Source organism: Mchenga conophoros, linkage group LG4 (genome assembly GCF_057382185.1).
Source record: "Mchenga conophoros isolate Kocher_MC1m ecotype Shallow Benthic linkage group LG4, M_conophoros_male_GT1.1, whole genome shotgun sequence".
Lineage (NCBI taxonomy): Eukaryota > Metazoa > Chordata > Actinopteri > Cichliformes > Cichlidae > Mchenga > Mchenga conophoros.
This window is the reverse complement of record NC_140529.1, coordinates 5,791,647-5,812,282: the sequence shown is the minus strand read 5'-3', so window position 1 is coordinate 5,812,282 and position 20,636 is coordinate 5,791,647. Positions and strand designations below refer to the sequence as shown.

The 20,636-nt window shown below is 43.2% G+C and overlaps 1 protein-coding gene across 3 annotated transcripts; it reads left to right on the top strand.

The window, feature by feature from the left end:
* Positions 1-1,910: 1,910 nt before the first annotated feature.
* On the top strand, positions 1,911-20,362 carry traf7 (TNF receptor-associated factor 7). 3 transcript variants are annotated; one of them, XM_085270074.1, is made up of 22 exons: positions 1,911-2,064; positions 5,272-5,446; positions 5,622-5,673; positions 5,778-5,866; positions 6,060-6,176; positions 6,323-6,415; positions 6,973-7,006; positions 7,104-7,326; positions 7,434-7,568; positions 7,737-7,832; positions 7,926-8,047; positions 11,950-12,023; positions 12,137-12,185; positions 12,442-12,569; positions 12,744-12,826; positions 12,927-12,966; positions 13,094-13,210; positions 14,240-14,362; positions 16,925-17,044; positions 17,310-17,441; positions 18,334-18,453; positions 18,643-20,362. In XM_085270074.1, the coding sequence occupies exons 2-22, from the start codon at positions 5,333-5,335 to the stop codon at positions 18,655-18,657; spliced, it is 2,076 nt and encodes a 691-aa protein (XP_085126200.1). In that variant the 5' UTR covers positions 1,911-2,064; positions 5,272-5,332; the 3' UTR covers positions 18,658-20,362. The 3 variants fall into 3 exon arrangements, with proteins under 3 accessions (XP_085126200.1, XP_085126198.1, XP_085126199.1); XM_085270072.1 differs by having other exon boundaries at positions 5,775-5,866; XM_085270073.1 differs by lacking the exon at positions 1,911-2,064 and adding an exon at positions 2,667-2,770 and having other exon boundaries at positions 5,775-5,866.
* The last annotated feature ends 274 nt before the right edge of the window (positions 20,363-20,636 follow it).

Here is a 20,636-nt window from a genome sequence, read left to right as displayed (position 1 = left end):
ATTGACTCTGGTCATCTGTTACCAAGTAGAATAAAATATATTAAGACACCAAATGAGTTAAGGCCTCAGGCCCGACACATTTCTAGATTATATGTATTATATGTATTGTAAGCATGCATTGCAGTTATCCTTCTATGTTCTAGTTTCCCTCAGCATGGATCACCTGGACAGTCACGCCAGTGAAGCTTAAGACCCTTAATGACCCGAACATCAACTCAAAATAAGCACAGATATGCAATGTGTATAAAATACTTCTAACCGTACCTGTAATAAAAGTTAACATAATGGAAGGATCCTCAAATGGACATCTTCAATAAACAGCTGTAATGCAGTATCAATACTGTGAGAATTATTATTAGATGGGGCAGCACGGTGGCACGGTGGTTAGCACTGTTGCTGCACAGCAAGAAGGTCCTGAGTTCAATTCCTCCATCAGGCCGGGGTCTTTCTGTGTGGAGTTTGCATGTTCTCCCCGTGTTTGCGTGGGTTCCCTCCGGGTACTCCGGCTTCCTCCCACCATCCAAAGACATGCAGTTTGTGGGGATAGGTTAATTGGATAATCCAAATTGCCACTAGGTGTGAATGTGAGTGCGAGTGGTTGTCTGTCCCTGTGTGTTGACCCTGCGACAGACTGGCGACCTGTCCAGGGTGTACCCCGCCTCTCGCCCTATGACAGCTGGGATTGGCTCCAGCGCCCCCCGCGACCCTGAAAAGGATAAGCGGAAGTGAATGGATGGATATTATTAGATGGAATAATGCTGTAAAGAATGTTATTAATGCAATTATAATGATGCAGATTATATGGCAGCAATAAAAGAATTTCTGTATCTTCACAGTATCTTGACATTTGCTTATTTCGTTTACATATCTGAAACAGAGTGGCAGAAAGTGCAAACTTATTTAAACCTCTTCTCCATAAATTATCAATTATTATTTATCCATCCATTCTCTTCCGCTCATCCTTTTCAGGGTCGCAGAACTCAGGGAGCTGGAACCTATCCCAGCTTTCTCAGGGCGAGAGGCATGCTAACACATAGACACAGCCATTCGCACACACATTCACACCTATGGGCAATTTTCAGTTTCCAGTTAACCTATCCCCACTAACTCTATTTAACTGGACTGTGGGAGGAAGCCAGAGTACCCAGAGAGAACCCAGGCAAACACAGAAAAACTCCAGCCTGATGGTGGAATTGAATGTTCTTGATGTGAGGCAACATTGCACACCACAATGCCACCATGCTGCCCTTCCTTATTTATATAAACCTGAATTACAAGAATAAATATACTTCTAGTTACACATAATTTCTACACAATATATGAAATACAAAACATTGTCATAGTTACTGGGAGAAACTATATTCTGATGCCATAAGGTTCCTTTTTATAACGCCCGGTGTTATTCATATTATTGTCTAATATTGTCCAGTTCTGTGTCATTAAACGTGTGTATGTGTTTTTTTCTTTCAGTCCAGTTTATTAATCTGATTCTTTCTATCATAAACTGTAAACACTCGAAGATGCTGGCTGATATAATTTATCAGTAGTAGTAGTATTTCCGTGTCATTTGGGAATAAGTTGTCTATGAGAGTGGCGCAATATGATGGAAATAAGCTCATGTGTTCCAAATGTCGCCATTTCCCGAGAAATCACAGCATTTGTAACATTATTTTACACTTCAACACCTCTCCGCATCAGACCACCATCCACGTGCCCTGCACGTATAACGTGATGGTGGCCGCTCCGTGTCCGTGTCGGTCAGGAACCAATACGGAGGCTGAACTCGTCAGACTGTGGATTTACTTGGGAATAACGCACTTCCCAGTTGGTTTGCGGAATTTTACTGACAGCATCAAGTCCAATGGCAGGTCCGCGAGGTGCATTGTGGGTGGTATAGTCTAACAGCGGAGAAAAATATACTGATGAAGAGAACGCGTTACGAGTTCGACTACATGTCCCAGAACACACTGCGGTATCTTGAGCTGTGTGTATGTGAGGCAAAGAGGAAGATTTCAGAATTCGTCTAGAAAATTGTAGCTGCGCTGTTGTTAAACAGATATAATGGTAAGTGTGCAAAACTAAGCCAAAACGACTTTTTTGTAATCATGTTCTTGCTGAATACAAAATAAAGCGGATTATTCGACCGCTGTTTTTAGTTTTTCCTGCCACAGACTGTTAGTCGCAGTGATTGCTAATGAAAATGTAACATAAGCTAAGTTAAGCTAGCAAAGAAGATACTTAAGGTTAGCAATTGTCGCAGTTTACATGGTTGTTGACAACATGACTGCAGGCAGACACGGTCGTAGACCGCTTTCTTTTATAGTAGGAAACTCGCGCTTTACGCCTATTCGCTTATATATTCCGCGTTTAAGCATTTAGCCAGCTAGCTGTCTTTAACTTTGTTCCGTTGTGTGTGTGTGTGTGTGTGTGTGTGTGTGTGTGTGTTCGTGCTCCGCCCCCCTTTTTTTACGGGAATCTCCGGGCTTATGACAGCGAGTACAGCTCCGGAATAGGTTCACTGGCAGACTGTGCAGCCCACGGACCGCATACCTTTCCGTTTGCATCATTAGCTAGTTGTCCGGGTCACTGGTTTTTTTGGCTGTCTCGCCCCCCCCTCTCCCCATTGTGCTTGTTTTGCTCCCTCTCTATGTCTCCCTCACTCCTCCCCTTGGTTTGACGGTTTGCAGATGTTGAGCACAGTTTCACAAGTTTAGCACACGAATAAGTTGGACTCGGTGTATATCTTTGGAGGAGCACTACTTTTAACAAGGTAGAAGGATTAGAGATATGCTATTGTTTGCTAACTATCTGCATGTGTACTTTCTATCAATATGTACATATACACAGTGTATATGTGTGTTTGTGTGTGAATGAGCACTCTTGCGAGGCAAACATCCGAGATGAATCTACAATTTGTAGAATTTTGAACTTCCTCTGCTGATCTGCTGCTGGCTGATGCAGCTTTACTCTCCCAGTTAAAAGACTTAGAATTATTTCACTTTGTCAATAAACACGACCTATTATGTTTTACCTTATTTTTTTCTGTCTTAATATGTAAGACAGACAGCAAATAGAAAAAGTTGCATTTCCTTCGAAAATGCTGTGTGAATGCCGTGTAGTAGAATCTGAAAACAGCAGAAGAAGGAGAACTATCTGCAAACACTGTGCAGAAGCTGAAGTCTTTGCTGAAAACTGCATTATTTGAAAGGGTACAGTGAACAGTGTCAAGAAAGTGGAGTGTGTGCAAGCGTTGAAGACGTGCGGCAACATCCACAGGTAGGATTGAACCTTGACCACCGGGTCTCACAGCGCCTCACGGCATTCGCACAATGATAGCAAGAGTGGAAGGGAAGGTTTACAACATGGTAGAGCAACTGCTGTGAAGGCTGGTTTGATAAAAGATAAAAGACAGTCTGGGCTGAAGGTGGCAGAAATGAAGATGTTAGGATTTTTATTGAGAGTGAGCAGGATGGACAGGATTAGAAATGAGTGTATCAGAGTGGCAGCTTAGGTTAGCAATTTGGAGATTAAGTTAGCCTTGCCTTACTGAGATGACAAAACAAATTTCCCACGTGTGGGACTAATAAAGGTTATCTTATCTTATCTTATCTTATCTTATGGTTTGGACATGTGAAGAGGAGGGATAGTGGATATATTGGGGAAATGATCATCAAGATTGAACTGCCAGTTGGAAGCATAACAAGGAGTTCAGAGCAGGTTCATGGATGTCACGAGAAGGACATGGAGAGGGTTGATGTGACAGGGTTGGCTGTGGCTCAGGCGGTAGAGCAGATCAGCTTGGTAGGTTGGTGGTTCGATTCCTGGCTTCCCCACTCTGCATGCCAAATATCCTTGGGCAAGATTGCCCTCCGATGCGTTCATCGGAGTGTGAATGTGTGTGAATATTTATTAGTTGCACTTGTGTTTGGAAGTGCTTGTATGAGTGGGTGTGATTAGGTGAATGAGGCATGAGCACTTTGAGCACTCCGGGAGAGTAGAAAAGTGCTATATAAGAATCAGTCCATTTACAGAGGAGGTTGCAATGGATAGGGTGAGCTGGCTGTGGCCAAAAGAAGAAGATATAAATAATTACAAAATTGGATGCTCCTATGAAATAAAGATGGGATATATGCAAGAAATCCTTGGGAAACTAAAGCTCCAGCTTCAGTTTTTTCTGCTCTTGGCTCTGTATTATGTCATTGGAGCAAATTTCCTAATATGGTCATCTCAGCCACAAAGCACAGTCAGCAGAAAGGTGTGTCAAACGGGGGGGGGGGAATGAGCATAAGTCCACTTCAAGCTGACATCTACTTTTTTTAATGGTCTGAAAATCAGTCTTCAGATGTCTTCTTTTGCCTGACCAACAGTCCAAAAACTACAAACATTTAATGCACTGACTCAGAACATGTTCTGTTTAGGCATTAGACAAATCAAAACAGTCTGAATTTCTTAATTTGTTGTCAGTTCAGTAACTAAATAATAATATTTCTCATTCTCAGTAGTCCATGTTGTTACTTCAGTTCTGAACCGTCCCAAAACTGAAAAGCTTTCTTGTAAAGCAGCACGAGGCCACGGTTTGTTCACAGAAAGACAGGAAATCCTGTAATGACATTAAAAAAAATCACATTACTTTCTATCCTCTCAGATCAGCTGGGCCTCAGATTTCAGTCTGGGGGTACCTGAGGAGTTTTTTGTGTGTATATTTGTGAATGAGACAAACTACACAGTACTAGCAGAGAGGAAACAGAACTTTTTTTGTTTTTAATTTAACAAATTAATTAACGAATGACTGAACTTTGAACTTCCTGTTATTGCTGGATTTGTGCTCTGGGTTTTCTGGATAGTCGGATTCAACAGACTAAAACATAAAACTTCTTCATAAACGTCATCTTTTCTGTGAATTGAAATAATTATGTTTGATTGTGTTGTTGTGCTTGAGGCCAGTAAAGTAGGTCAAACGTCGCCTTAACAACAGTAACTCCACTGTGTCGTTTCTTTTTCACTGCGTTGCCTCTCGTGTAGATTAAAGCTGTGCTGCAGCTTCTGGCAGTTGCTGACATCCCTCGAGCCAACTGTGGGCATGTGGCTTTTATTTTTAATTTTTGTTCTGTGTTAAAACATAACTCTAACTTAAAGCAAGCATTACGTGCTTAAGCTCTTTTTACTCGGACTTCTGTAGTTCTGGTCGGAGGGAAATAACCATACCAACTGATATCGTTTTTACAGTATGTGTCACGCTAATACCCTCCTTGTCCTTTTACCTCTTCCTAGGCCTAGCAGTCCAGCTACCTGATAGTCTTTCCTCACATATTCTGAGTGTGTGCTTTGGGTTATGAGCAGTGGTAAGACTCCTCGTTACAACCGATACTCCGGAGGAGCAGCGATAGCTAGCACAGCAACCATCCCCAGCAGCCCCTCCAGCCCCTCAGCAGACTCTGGCAACGGGGTGAGAGACACTTGCAGAAATTTGAATCATGTAGCAGGATTAGTATTCATTGTACACTATTGCTCATTGTACTCGTGATCTGCAATGTATTCCCATCACAGCTTTTGTTTTATTTTAAAATAAACGGAAACTTTGACTCTGAGCTATTCCGTCTGTGCATCTTTCTTCACTGCAGAGCAGGATGGAGGCCTCGTTTGCTCCAACTTTCTCAGCTGCTGGAGCTAAAGGTGACACATAATTAACACACCACTGCGTGTTTGCTTGATGTCACTGAAGTTTTGTTTTACTGTAGTGTTCTTTCCTCTGAGTATTCCCCTTCTTTTTTCAGCAGAAGGCTCCAGCACTTACAAGCAGCACAGACGGACTCCTTCCTCCTCGAGCACTCTGACCTACTCCCCCCGTGATGACGACGATGGAATGGTAAGCACACATCAACTCAACATCCAGTTCATGATAACGTAGTCAAAGTGATCATTTATTGGACTAAAACATGAAATGTTTTCATGCTCTGCATCTTTTTCATATTTGCACGCATGAGGATTTGCTGTGATACCGTTAGTGTGGGATTTGTTTATGAACTCTTCTTCCTCGCTGCTTCTTTTCCCTTCCTCAGCCTCCCATCGGTACTCCTCGGAGGTCAGATTCGGCCATCTCAGTCCGATCTCTCCATTCCGAGTCCAACATGTCCTTGCGCTCCACTTTCTCTCTGCACGAAGAGGAGGAGGACACGGTATGGCAGCCGGCACTTATATTTACTCTACATATATGGAAGCAAATATAAACAGATGCCTTGCAGTACATTCAGAGATCTACACAGACACACAGAGCACAGTTTTGGAGTTGAGTGAATTAACACAAGTTTATGTTTGTGAGCAGGAGCCGCAGGTCTTTGCTGAGCAGCCTTCAGTCAAACTTTGCTGCCAGCTGTGTTGCAACGTCTTCAAGGACCCCGTCATCACCACGTGTGGGGTGAGTCTTCTTTTAACTTGTAATCTTTTTCTTTCTGTCCGTCTGCCTGTGCTTTGAAAGTTGTTCCTCTTTTTTTCCATAGTTTGTCCAACTGCTTGTAAAAACCTCCAACAAATTTCATCACAGTTGTGCTCGGTTTCCTAAAGGTTTGATTGTGACTCTGAAAAAGTGCTAAAACTGACATGCTGTTGATATCCAGCTGTCAAATAAATAAAATAGTGATGACAAAGGACTGCTTGAGAAAGGGGGTCATACAGGGCACATCCAGTTACTGGATTTCTGACTAATGTGAATTGGAATGAAAATAGACCTGTTTGCCCTTTTTAATGACGTACTAAAAAAACAAACGCATTTCCACAATATTCTAGGTTATTCTAAATGCACTAGTAGAAGTGGCTGTAAATCCCTGGTGGCCAACAATTTCTGCTAGTGTTGCAGTAAATCAGAAAAGCTGCCACTCTTTGTTAGATGCATGTGTGACTGTCAGGGCTCACCAAATATCCAGATGTTTTAAAGCAAAGTAAAACTAAACTAACTCTAACTTCCTCTTTCTGCAGCACACTTTCTGCAGACGATGTGCCTTGACTTCAGGTAACCCTAAAAAATGTGTAACAGACATTTATTGCAGTACAATTTTGAAGTTTACTCGATTTTAACCCTACCTAATTAATATTTGTGCTCCTTGCAGATAAGTGCCCTGTGGATGCAGCTAAGTTAACGGTTGTGGTGAACAACATTGCAGTAGCCGAGCAGATTGGAGAGCTCTTCATCCACTGTAAATACGGCTGCAGGGCTGTAGGCAGCAGCGCGGCCGGCGCCACGGCCTCCAACACCTCAGTGGCCGGGAAACCTGGAGCCTACGAGGTGGACCCGCTGGGCTGCCCGTTCACAATCAAACTATCTACACGCAAGTAAGGAAACATTCCTGAAATCTAAAGTGAAACAAAGAGCTGTATGGTCTGTTTGTATCCTGTTAAAAAACATTTTCTGCTTTCATCGTCCCAACATCTGTTTGCAGAGAACATGAGGCCAGCTGTGACTACAGGCCCGTGCGATGCCCAAACAACCCCTCCTGCCCGCCGTTGCTCACCATGAACCTGGAGGCTCACCTCAAAGAATGCGAACACATCAAATGTCCACACTCCAAATATGGGTAATCCTAAAACAGCGCTTTGATGTCTTATTTTCACCTTTCTCCAGCATATTTTGTTCATTCTATGAAATTATTTCTTGCTTTTTCCATTGGCACTGTTACTTTACTGTATTCATATTTGCTCTGTTTTACTTGTCAGTAATCTGCATCTTGTCTCCTTGCCAACAGCTGCACATTCATAGGCAACCAGGACACATATGAAACACACCTGGAGGTCTGTAAATTTGAGGGCCTCAAGGAGTTTCTGCAGCAGACTGACGACAGGTGAGCTCAGATAAACAGACTTTTGTTGTGCTGAACCGTTTCTGTTAACCTCCCCATCGGTCCTAATGTGACGTCTGACTTTTGACTGCTTAGATTCCATGAGATGCAGCTCACTCTGGCTCAGAAGGACCAAGACATCGCTTTCCTACGCTCCATGTTGGGGAAATTATCTGAGAAGTTGGATCAGCTAGAGAAAAACCTGGAGCTCAAATTTGGTGAGATGACAGAAAAGCAGAACTAAGAATCAGTTCTCTTTTTCTAACATTCAGCAACATCATTTGCATATTTATATGCTTGGAAGAAGATGTAGTTGAGCTTCAGTGAGCAGGTGGGCTGCTTGTATGTGGCTCAGTGATGCTGTATAGCTGTCAAGAAACAGGTGCTGTGGTACCTCAGGTATACAGCTTATATAAAGAATGTGTTTTAAATAGTTCACTTTGCCCAAGTATTCAGCAAAGCAGTGCATGTGAAAGACAAGTACAGACTCTCAGACTAATATCATGGAAAGATCAGACATGTCTTCACACTTCAGCTTATTTGAGTATTCAGTATATTATCAGCACAACATGTACTGAATACCAAAATGTGCGTTTTGTTGTTATCGACTCTAGGAGCCATCAAATTAGATTCAGTAAGAAGATATTGGCTCATACTTCCTCTGGATGTTTCACAGACTGAAGGGAAGTTCCGACTTAGTTAAGTTACTTAATAAGGCTTTAAGTGGAACTGTAGTTGTTGGTAAATAGTTTTATTTTGGTCAGGCCAGTTTCCAAAGTCGCATGGACCTGTTAGGATTATTTTTAGTTCTCCTTTTATTCTTGAGCTCTTCTTAGAGGAGCTTTGTTCAAAATAATTTGTATTCGTCTTATACCATACATGTGTGCAAAAATATTTATCACGATATATATTTGAAAATTTGCGATAACGATATAACTGACGATATAATTGATGCGAGACAAAATACAACTCCACAACATTACTAGCACAAAAAACCCATCCATTTATTTTCACTTAAACAAGCAGCTGTTTTTATATGTGCATTAAAGCTTTATAAAAATTTAACAGTGCAAATGCAAATTCCTTGCTGAACGTTTAACCAAAAGGCATTTCCAGTAGAAATGGGCTGACATATCCTGAGCATAACCATGTATAATATCCACTGAAGTTAAAAAAGAGGAGCTTTGCAACATTAAACTGCAGTGTGCCAAATAAAAAAGTCAAATATGTATTTCTCGGACCATAAGGTGCACGGGATTATAAGACACATTAAGCGAAACAAAGCAGTCAGATAAATCAAACTTTATTCAACTCATTCTTCTTGCTTCCTCCACTTCTGTACCATCGAGTCATTAATGCTGTATTCTATCACAGCGGCTCTATTCCCATGTTGTTGCAGTATATTAATGACTAACCTCGTATTGTGGATGGATTATCTCAGTTGTTCTCCTGACTGAAGTTTGGTCCGTTTACAGCATCCTGCCATGCGATTGCATTTGTCTCTAACCATCAGGAACCTTCACGTTAACTTTTATAAGTGGAAAAGTGTTAGTGTTCGTCCTCCAGCTTCACTGTGTTTATGCTAACACAGCTGTGTCGCTAGCGACCTGTAGCACATCATTATATCCGGTCATTAAGTGATGACGTGACGAATCCTACTTCCGGGTCTAAAGTAGTCTGCATTTAATATGGCTTTTGTGTTGTTAACATGTTTAATGTTTTGTATTTTCTTCTATTTAATCTCAAAAAGCTCCTAAAACAGTCAGTGATCACTGTTGACCTCCCTCGGCTTTTATTACCGCTAATCATTTATTTAAGGTCAGTTTTTAAAACCTTAGGATGTAACTACAGCCCAGCCCATGCAGCAGTATATGAATGACTAACCTCGTATTGTGGATGGATTATCTCAGTTGTTCTCCTGGCTGAAGTTTGGTCCTTTTACAGCATCCTGCCATGCGATTACATTTGTTCCTGACCACCGAGAACACTCACGTTAACTTTTATCGAGTGGAAAAAAAGTTAGCTTGTTTATATTATGCTAACATAGCTGTGTCGCTAGCGGTCACGTAGCACATCATTATATAGCAGCTAGCCCAACTTCAGTAACCCTACAAACGTCACTGCTGTTTAGTTTTCTGTCTTCATTTATGTTGGAAGTGATAACAGAGCTGTACGTTTTAATTTGTTTCCAAAACCCCGCAGTCAGGACATGCTATATTGTATTTAGATAGAAGCTAGCGAGCTAACTTCCTGCTAACTTCTAACTCCGTTAAATGTCATAAATTCCGTTTTCATGGGTGCCTGGATGTTAAACTCAATTGTTACGCCTGGTAGAGCAGAACGCTGATCATTTTATTAAAGATGAAAGACTTTAGACAGTTTTTCAACTCTCAGTAATGCCACAGTGATCGTTTGATATATGGACCTGCAGCGGAGTTTAGACCCAGACACGGCTAGTGACGTCAGACTTAGCGACCGGATACCAGGTAGCCCAACTTCAGTAACCCTGCAAACGTCACTGCTGTTTAGTTTCCTGTCTTCATTTATGTTGGAAGTGACAGCAGAGCTGTACGTTTGATTTTTTTCAGAATTTTCTCAGTCAGAACATGCAATATCATGCTTAGGTAACTAGTGAGCTAACTTCCGCTAGCTTCCTGCTAACTTCTTACACCGTTAAATGTAATGAATTCTGTTTTCATGGATGCCTGGATGTTAAACTAATTCTGGTTCATCCATTTCACTCAACAATCTGCTTTCCTCCTTCTCATTCTCTGTTACCGCCGTGCTTTTTCGGCACTGCGCATGCGCGTTTTACCCAAATTCTATCGCGATGTTTCATTTTCTTATTGTTGCCTAACATTGTACCAGTATTACAGTGAACGGTATAATATGGCCCAGCCCTATGTGCAGCATCTTAGTTCATCCTCCGTCTGAAGCCGTCTTAGCTCGTCTCCCTATGATGTTTACTTTCTTTTGAATGGCTGCCAGTGGCGACTCATTGCACCATCATGGGTCTGTGTCCCCAACATGTTTGTATAAATATAAACATCCACCACTTGCAATGTATAACAGCAAACCATTAACGGCTGTAGTTACTTGCTGACAGAAGAAGTGCAGGTTTATCGGGTTTGTTTTTGGGCCGGAAAGGAAAGGGGGGTATGGGGAATGGAGATGATCTTGGATATGATGGAGTGTTATCCATGTGTGAGTTAAAATTGGAGCCTTTTAAGAATCTGCATCACGTGCATCTCCTTATGCGTGTTGTCTCTTAACTCTGTGTGGGTAGGGTTGAAGGCTACAGATTTAAAAACTACTAAATCAGTCGGCGTGCTGCTACAGGTAACTGCTCCTTCAGGAGCTAGTAGGAAACCCTCTCAAATGCTGCCTTATGCTATGCTCTGTAATGGAGAAACTATGTAAGAAAGTAGCACTTCATGATTTGCAAAATGCAGCACAGACTTAAAATAAAAAGAGACACATAACCTGGGTAATTAATATCCATCCATCCATCTTCTTCCGCTTTATCCGGGGCCGGGTCGCGGGGGCAGCAGCCTAAACAGAGAACCCCAGACCTCCCTCTCCCCAGCCACCTCCTCCAGCTTATCCGGGGAACACCAAGGCGTTCCCAGGCCAGCCGAGAGATATCTCTCCAGCTTGTCTTGGGTCTGCCCCGGGGCCTCCTCCCGGTGGAACACCTCACGCAGGGGGCATCCTTGTCAGATGCCCGAACCACCTCAGCTGGCTCCTTTCAATGTGGAGGAGCAGCGGCTCTACTCTGAGCCCCTCCCGGATGGCCGAACTTCTCGCCCTATCTCTAAGGGAGAGGCCAGCCACCCTTCGAAGGAAGCTCATTTCTGCTGTTTGTATCCGCGATCTCATTCTTTCAGTCACTACCCACAGCTCGTGGCCATAGGTGAGGGCAGGGACGTAGATCGACCGGTAAACTGAGAGCTTCGCTTTTACACTCAGCTCTCTCTTGACCACCACAGACCGGTGCAGCGTCCGCATCACTGCAGCCGCAGCACCAATCTGTAATGAATAATCATAGTAAACATTTAGTTGTGCTTTTTAAAGTTTTTCTCATCGTCTTAAAGACCTTGTGTGTCTGCGTGTGTTTCAGATGTGCTGGATGAGAACCAGAGCAAGCTCAGCGAAGACCTGATGGAGTTTCGTAGAGATGCCTCCATGCTTAACGTAAGTGTGTGTGTGTGTGTGTGTGTGTGTGTGTGTGTGTGTGAACTGGAGTTTATGTGACTAAGAAGCCGAGGTGCTGAAATATTACACAAATACTTACTTTGTCCCTCCAGGATGAGTTGTCCCACATCAACGCCAGGCTCAACATGGGAATCCTGGGCTGTAAGTGTCTGTTAGCCTTTACTCTTCTCCTCTCTCAGCATTGGGTGAAAATCTGTGAAAGGTTTAACCTGAAATTCAAATTGTAGCTCTGCCAGCTCTCAGGATTGCCCTCCTCCCCCCGCTCACGCTTTTCCATTTCCCTTTTCTTTATCCACCTTTCAGTTCTTAACCTCTTGTTTCAGTTATTTTCCTCGCACTGTGTTTCTCCAGTGAAAAATGCAAATCCACTCTATGCCGTCTTTCTGCCTGTGTGTAGCATACGACCCCCAGCAGATCTTCAAGTGTAAGGGGACATTTGTGGGCCACCAGGGTCCCGTCTGGTGTCTCTGTGTCTACTCCACTGGAGACCTGCTCTTCTCTGGCTCTTCTGATAAGACGATTAAGGTAATGGCTACACTCATTTCCCCGTTTTTGTATACGTGCTATTTTTGCCTCCTCACTCCTGTTTCCAAAGAGATTCAGACAACTTCCACATATAACCCTGTTTTGTAGAAAGTAGGAATTGTAGAGTTGTTGTTATGCACAGAAATACTAAGTGACGGCTTCTCTTCCTCTAAGGTGTGGGACACCTGCACCACCTACAAATGTCAGAAAACCCTGGAGGGTCATGATGGCATCGTGCTGGCTCTGTGTATCCAAGGGTAACATAATTCACACATGCACACATGTTGTAATCACTGGATCTCTATCAGCTGCAGGAATCTCAGGATGACTCAGTTGTATTTTTTTTCCTCCCCATAGTAACAGGCTATACAGTGGCTCTGCAGATTGCACCATCATTGTAAGTCTCTGCGTCCTCCCTCTTTTAGGACCAAGCTTATAAAATTTCACGATGGAATGTTTTCATACGTCGAGAAGCTCATTTATTTGCATCATGCATTTCCCCTCCAACTGTGCATCTTGCGTAGGTGTGGGACATTCAGACGCTCCAGAAAGTCAATACTATCCGTGCCCATGACAACCCCGTATGCACACTGGTCTCCTCCCACAACATGTTGTTCAGCGGCTCCCTCAAGGCCATCAAGGTACTGTTATGTGCAGCATATTTCACACTGTGTATGTTGGGGTATTTTATGTTTTTCAAATCTGTAGAAGTAGACGGATTTGCCCAAATCCTGCACAGCTGACATCTGCAAAGAATATGAAAATGTGAAAAATGAATAAACTTGGACTGTAGCCTTTAGTGACAGAGAAGAAGAGGATGCATTGGTGCTGTATGTCGGTGATGTCAGTGCTCCCACAAAAGGGACTTTCCCTACTTGAGGCTTTCCCTCCCCCCGCTCCAACCCCCTTCACTCAGCCTTTCTCAACATCAGTTCAGTGACAGATCACACTTGAATGTTTCCACCTCTGCTGTTTAAATTTCTGATTTCTTGTTTTTTTGTTTTTAAACATGTTTCAGGTCATCAGATGACTTTTAGCGTTAGAAAAAGTTGACCAGCGTAAATAAAAAATGCTGCTTTTAAAAGAAGATTTCATTTATTAAATTAAACACAGTTATATAAACTTCCTGGGACAATGTGAAAAAGTCTTTCTCTTCTAAATGTCAGAACTGGTTGTGACAATCATGCGTTTCTGATATTTGTCTTCATATGACTGCGGAGGAATTTTGAGCCTCTCTTCTGTGCAGAGTGTTTCAGTTCAGCCACATTGGGGGGATTTCCAGCATGAACGCCTGTTTAAGGTCATGAAGCAGTTCAGTCTGATGTGATTTTAACTCTAAAACCTTCATTTTGGGGGGTTTGATATTTGTTTTGAGCCATTCAGAGATGGACTTGCTGCTGTGTTTCAAGTCCTTTTATCTGCCTCAGCTCAGCTGTTTGCGTGTGTGAGTGTGACAAACTAGCTTTTTGTGGTATGTTGATGAAGGTGAAGCTGAAAATGAGTCCAGTATTTAAAATGTCCATGTTTTACTCTAGTAAACAAATGTTTTACCAAACGTTTAATATTTTTTCACCATCTGGTATTTTTGTAATTTTATTGACTGTTCTCTTTGGATCCAGTACTTTTTTCCTCCTCTGTTAGTTCAGTGGATTTTCTTGTCGTGTGTGTAGGTTTGGGACATCGTGGGCACTGAGCTGAAGCTGAAGAAGGAGCTGACAGGACTCAATCACTGGGTTCGAGCGCTGGTGGCCTCCCAGAACCACCTGTACAGCGGCTCGTATCAGACCATCAAGGTAAGAAAGAGCAATGTTTACCTACTTATGTCCAATCATAACTCAGCAGCTATAAATGATTCAAACAAAATAAAAAAGCATCATGAGACTGCATATTTCCACTTTACGCGAGTCCTTGGAGCCAGAAGGATTCCTGGATCTGGATTCCTTTGTGCTGTTATGTTAAACATCTCTAAGTTTTGTTTAAATTTGATGCGTACGAACACGTTTATTCAACCTCCACACAATGTGAGGTTTATTTCACAGCTGCCCAAAACAGCAATGGTAATAAACAAAATCATTTTTTATTCCACCAGCAAAATTATTCTTTAATCAAAATGATGTTTTTAATGCTAAAATATAATTATTGTTGTTACCCATTAATTCACAAACAATTACACAGTCTTAACATGCTTTACTTTGTTTTGACTAAGACGCCAAATTCCAGTTATTTACTTGAACTCCTGAACAGAGAAAATAGTTTTTGATGTTGAACGTTGTGCCTGATTCATTTCTGACTGCTCGGAGAAGTCCAGTGTTTGTTTTTGTTTCTTTTATTCACGTTTTAGATGGACAGAACCTTACGAACATAAACTACAGGAATGATAATATTGTCAGCTCTCTGTCCTTTGCTTATTTGCAAAAAACAAAACAAACTGAAATGCACAAAGCAAGACGGGAAGAAAAGAAAAATAAACCCAAAAGGAACAAAATCAGCTGGGAAACGACAACAAAGGGCAAAACACACAGGTGCCCAGGAACTAAAGACGACCTCGGCCACTGGCTGTATTAAACATTTTCTTTCTTTTACTGGCTGCAAAGAAAAAGAACAAACAACAACAAAAAATATTTGAGTAGGGTTTGGAAGCTGGTGGTCGATCATTTTGGAGCCAATGTGTAAAAATAAAAAAACATCCGGAGGAAGATGGACACGCAGAGCTGGACGAACAGCCAAACATACATTTCGGTTTTAATGCAGGCACTGCTGCTAGTGTGTTGGGCTAGGTCAGGGTCTCCAGCTTTGTGTTCTGTCATCTCTGGGTGTTGGTGGGAGTACTGAGCCCCCGTGTGCAGTTACAGCTGCATCCATGAGTGTATCCCCTCAGTTATGTTCTCAGCACTGACAAAGGTTTGTGCGTCGGCTTCATTCACTTCCTCACTGTTCAAAGTACTTGGAATGCCTGTGTGTGTGTGTGTCTGGGCTCGTTTCATGCTGTGTGTTTGTGTATGCTCACTGTCTTGCTGCAGTTGGCCACTAATGACTACCTCAGGGACATCGAAGGGAGAACAGAGAGCAAAGCGAGAGGGACTGGTTGTAGGAACGAAGGACAGTCTGTGGAAGAATGACGGCGCTCTGTTATGTGACGCCTGTGAGCGAGCAGCTGGTCTCTAGCCATCGCTTTAACTGGAGGAGCCATTTAGAGACGGTTTCCCGCAGAAACTGTTCTGACACATGTTGGCAGCATTCGGTGACGGTTAAGCTTTTAAATATTTTAGCAGCTTCATACATTTGACACAGACTGGATGCAAAGTCCCCAAAGGTCTGTTTGATCCCTGGATATAGTTTGTTTAATTGGAATCATTCGATGGTATTATTTTTGTGGGACAGTATGAAAAAAAGACCCTTTGTGTGGCATCACAATGTAAACACACTCTCCTTATTAACTGCAGGGGAATCGGTTCGACAAACTCAGTCCTGGCTCAGCTCTTTATGCTCACGTTGTATTTAATAAGTCCTAGAAGCACAACATTGAAGATATTTATGAGTCTGTAATGGGTAAATGTTTACTGTGACTCTGGAGCATTGAGGCAGATTCATGTTTTACGTTTCACAATAATTAGTTAAAGTGAGTCGACGTGGTGGGAAAGGCTGGGCTTGAAGTGACATTTCAGACTTGTTTTCTACAGTTCTCGTCACCTGTCCTCATGTTTTCACTGTATTTCTCTTCATTTTATTTGAGAGCTTTTGAAAACATCTAAATCTATAACAGGCAGGGGGGGCAATTGGCCTCTAATGGCATAAAGGCAGCATGTTTCCACAAGGGGGAGGAGTGGAGATCAAATCAGAGATGACGGGAGAATGAGTGCAATATTCAGCAGGTAGCCAGACACATTTGAATCGGTGATCCTGTTTCCTGTTAGCCAGATGTTTGTAAAGAGATTATACAGCAGTGTTCTGTTAATGCTTAGTTAACTGTGCTCTAAGTTTAAATAGAGGATTGAGAAGACCTCCTGCATGTTCCTCTGCTCTCCTGTCAGCCCTGTTGTGCTGTACACTGTGACTCATTGACTACACAACAAATTTCATGTTTTTCATAACTTATGAATGATCAGATTCATCTATGAAATGCTGTGGTTACAGCTTCCTAAATGTTTTCAGTGCTGTGTTGTAATTGGCCAGTTAAACCGTGTGATTCAGTGGGGATGAGAATTGATGGCTTCCAGCTGCTGAGTAACTCACTTTTTCCACTGCTGATAACCGAGCGTGCGTGTCTGCGCGCTGTGCTCGTTCCCCTCGGGTCAAGGACGTTCCCTCGCGCTCCTTTTTTCTCCACTAAACTGCTTTCTGTCTGTGCGTGTCAGATTTGGGACATCCGCTCTCTGGAGTGTGTTCATGTCCTGCAGACCAGTGGGGGCAGCGTCTACTCCATTGCTGTCACCAACCACCACATCGTCTGCGGCACCTATGAAAACCTCATCCACGTAAGGCACAGTTTCATTTCCTCTGTCGTTCTTGGCAGTGGCTAAGCCCGTGTCACTGATCCCGTTGGACGCACTGATCTCATAGTTGCAAAGGTTTTTCTGTGGATGTTCAGATTACAACCACAAAGCCTTAGCAAGTCTGTCTGACATGACCTGAAGCAGTCCAGCTGGGGAAATTGCTACAAAGCTGTTTTCTGTGTGTGTTTGTGATGATGATGCAGGAGGAAGGATGGTGGTAATGGTGATGTTTGTGTGTCCTCTCCAGGTGTGGGATATTGAGTCTAAAGAGCAGGTGCGGACCTTGACGGGTCACGTGGGGACAGTTTACGCTCTGGCCGTCATCTCCACCCCCGACCAGACCAAAGTGTTCAGCGCTTCCTATGACCGCTCCCTCAGGGTGAGTCCTGTGTGTGTGTGTGTGTGTCAAGCTGGATGCATTCCACTCAAATACATTTTAGTGCATGGTGTCATTACAGAATTACAGTAGTTTGACATCTTGTCACATATTTTCCTCCCACTCTCGTATCCGTTTGTTTAGCTTAAGTCAAAAAATGAAAGTGGACGCAACCATCTTAACCCTGTGCTCAGCTGATGAGCGTCCCTGTCAGCGACGCCCCCTACATGATACAACAGCTGCCGCTCAGAAAAACACATTTTCGTCCCAAAGATGTTAATAACGATGTAATAAATATATACAAGGCTGTGATCAGGATGGGCGGAGCCTGAGTGAGTTGACATGAAAGGAAACGAGATTGCCTGGTGTGGAAACAGGATGTTGTAAAGGGTGACGGGCTGTGACGGACATGGTGGTGGTGGGATAGTTCACACTGTTGTCAGTAGTTTCTAACTTGATTTTTATTAGGTGGTTAAAGGGACGTGACACGAGCACTGTGGTTTATCGTAGTGGAACTAGTTTCAGTGCTCTGAGCAGCTGAAAGTTTTGTTTCATATAACGAGCACACTTATCTTTGTAGGATGTGTGCAGATCATTGATTAACAGGATCAGATGAGATCACAGATGGTTGTAGACTTTTTATTTATTTTTAATCGTCTGTGGTCGGTTTAGTAGTGGGCGGGTGTTCTTGACACCACTGGCCCCCACACTCACCTGACCTAAATCCAACAGAGCATCTGTGGGACGTTCTGCTTTGGTCCGTCTGACGCTGTCAGGTTGCACCTCACTCAGCGCTGTCCCGGGAATTCCTGACGACACCATCCCATCATCTCATCCTACGAGTCACGCTGTGCAGGGCCAGACATGACAGCAGCGCTGCGTTTGTGTGTTGTAGGTGTGGAGCATGGACAACATGATCTGCACCCAGACTCTGCTGAGACACCAGGGCAGTGTAACAGCGCTCGCCGTTTCCAGAGGGCGCCTCTTCTCCGGAGCTGTCGACAGCACCGTCAAGGTACGACAGATCGCCCCCACCCTTAAATCTGAGCTCAACCCACCCGCTGCATCACCTTTTTCTGCTTATACCAGCATCTTGTGCGTTTTCAAAACTAGATTATTAGAAATATTTCTTTTTTCATTCTGAAAGCCGATGTATCCCTGTGCGCGTCTCCTGTCTTACTGTGTCTTTTCCCGTCTCCCTCAGGTGTGGACTTGCTAAACGGTCCGTTGGCTCCACAGGCATCCAGCTCACTTCACCTCCCGTTAACGTTTCCGCGCAGTTCCCGCCTCAGCACGCATTTCTTTGATTGTGATTTACACACTCCTTAGTGGCCTCATCCACCTGTGCATTACAGGGCACAGCGAGACAAAGCTGCCTTACGGTTGCACCACACTGGACTGACTGGACGCTGCACATTAACCCGAGGTGTGGAGAGGACTGCGGCTGTGCTTTTTTCACACAGTCGACGGTGCTGCCGGCTTCCTGCAGACGAACTTCACCCATGATACCCAACACATACTGTTTAAAGGCTGGCTTCACTACCCTGGGTGGACCCCATGCAGATACCGTATGTTTATTACGTCATCGATGATTTAAGCTTGTATAAGTGAGCAAAAGGCGTTCTTCTGGGCAAAGGCCTTCATCCACGGCGTCACGACTCCGAATGTTTCATTTTAATCATTTTGACAAACCCTCTGCCTGGTTAGCAAACCGGGAGCACTCCACGTGTCCACGTCCAGCAGCTGTTTGTCCAAAGTGCCAACTAACATTCTCAAGAGTTTAAAAAAGAAAAAAGGTAAATTGATACTTAATTAAATATCAGTTTATTTCTGTTAAACAGTGAAATGTTTATAGCAGTGTGTGCAATAAAAATATATTTATGAATGATATAGTATTATGTACAGAATCAGAGCTGATAAATCACATCAACCAGATGTTGGGCTGACACCTGAGCCACATGTTGGTGTTTCAGGGCCACAGCAGCACTTTTGTTAGTCCAGCCTGCACATTTTTCCTTTTTTAAATGTCGACTTTTCTCCTCAAACTAGCTTCACTGATTTCTCAACGATGCACCTCGAGGTAAAAACTCAGCCGGGTAGTGCACACCATTCTGCTGCTTACACTCCGTTCACACTCCATCAGATAACTGATCTCAGAGTCCGCCTGAGTAGCTTCATAAATCAATTTCTAAGCAGTCCAAGATAAAAGCGTCTCCCTTTCAGCTGAAGCGTCACGTTGGTGGTCGCCCAGTCCAGTGTTGTGAAACCAGCCTTTCGAAAAACACTTTTTAACGCAGCAAAGACTTTTAAGAGAAAGATCTATAGATTTAGAGTTTTACATTTGTGCCATGATGGAGATGTATTGAGATGTATTGAGAGCAACTCGACGGTTGTAAAGTCGTGTAAGATAACAGAGAGGACGACTCACCCCGGCCTGCAGGGCGGAGCGAGAAGGACGACCTGCGTGCATGCACGTGCCTGTTATTGTCTATACATGAGTGTTTCAATGAGTGCCATATGTGTGGATGAAAAATAAGGAACAGCTGTAATGATGCCTTTTCCTCTCCTCTGTGTGTCCCTCCCTCCTCTCTGACCACAGAGTAACACAAACAGTTGACTGCAGTTAACATTAACTCCCCGACGAAAAGGCGCCTGTGCTTTCCTAAATGATGTGTAAGGACCCATATTGGGTTGACAGTACAGCAGAAGGGTTGAAATATTCTTGCGATAGTCGGTGAGATTCAGAGACTAAATCAGAGTTTCACGGGTGTTTAATAGTTTGGCTGCAGCCTCGTGAGGGAGGCAGAGGAAGGGAAGAGAGGAAGCATCTTCACTGGTCACACTTTAAGTGATTTCTTGTATACTTGTAATCATGTAAGCCTAAGTTGATCGTTGATCAATAAAAGTGTTGTACACTTGGAGAAGCGTTCGTCTGATTTATTTGATGAAATAAAGCACCAAAGGACTTGAGGAGGAAATGATCGGAATCCTTTTGGAACGTAGCGTATCATCATATTTCATTCTGTTGCTAAATTAAATGAAAAACTTGGGTTTAATGTAAACTGCTGTTCTGTGTTTTGCGGCAACACTTTTTGTTAGAGTCGTAACTAGAGCAGGAAGGGAGACTGTGACCACGTATCAGATTGGGGTCATTTCTCGTTGGTCTGAGACCATGAGAGTGTTCACCAGCAGAGGTGT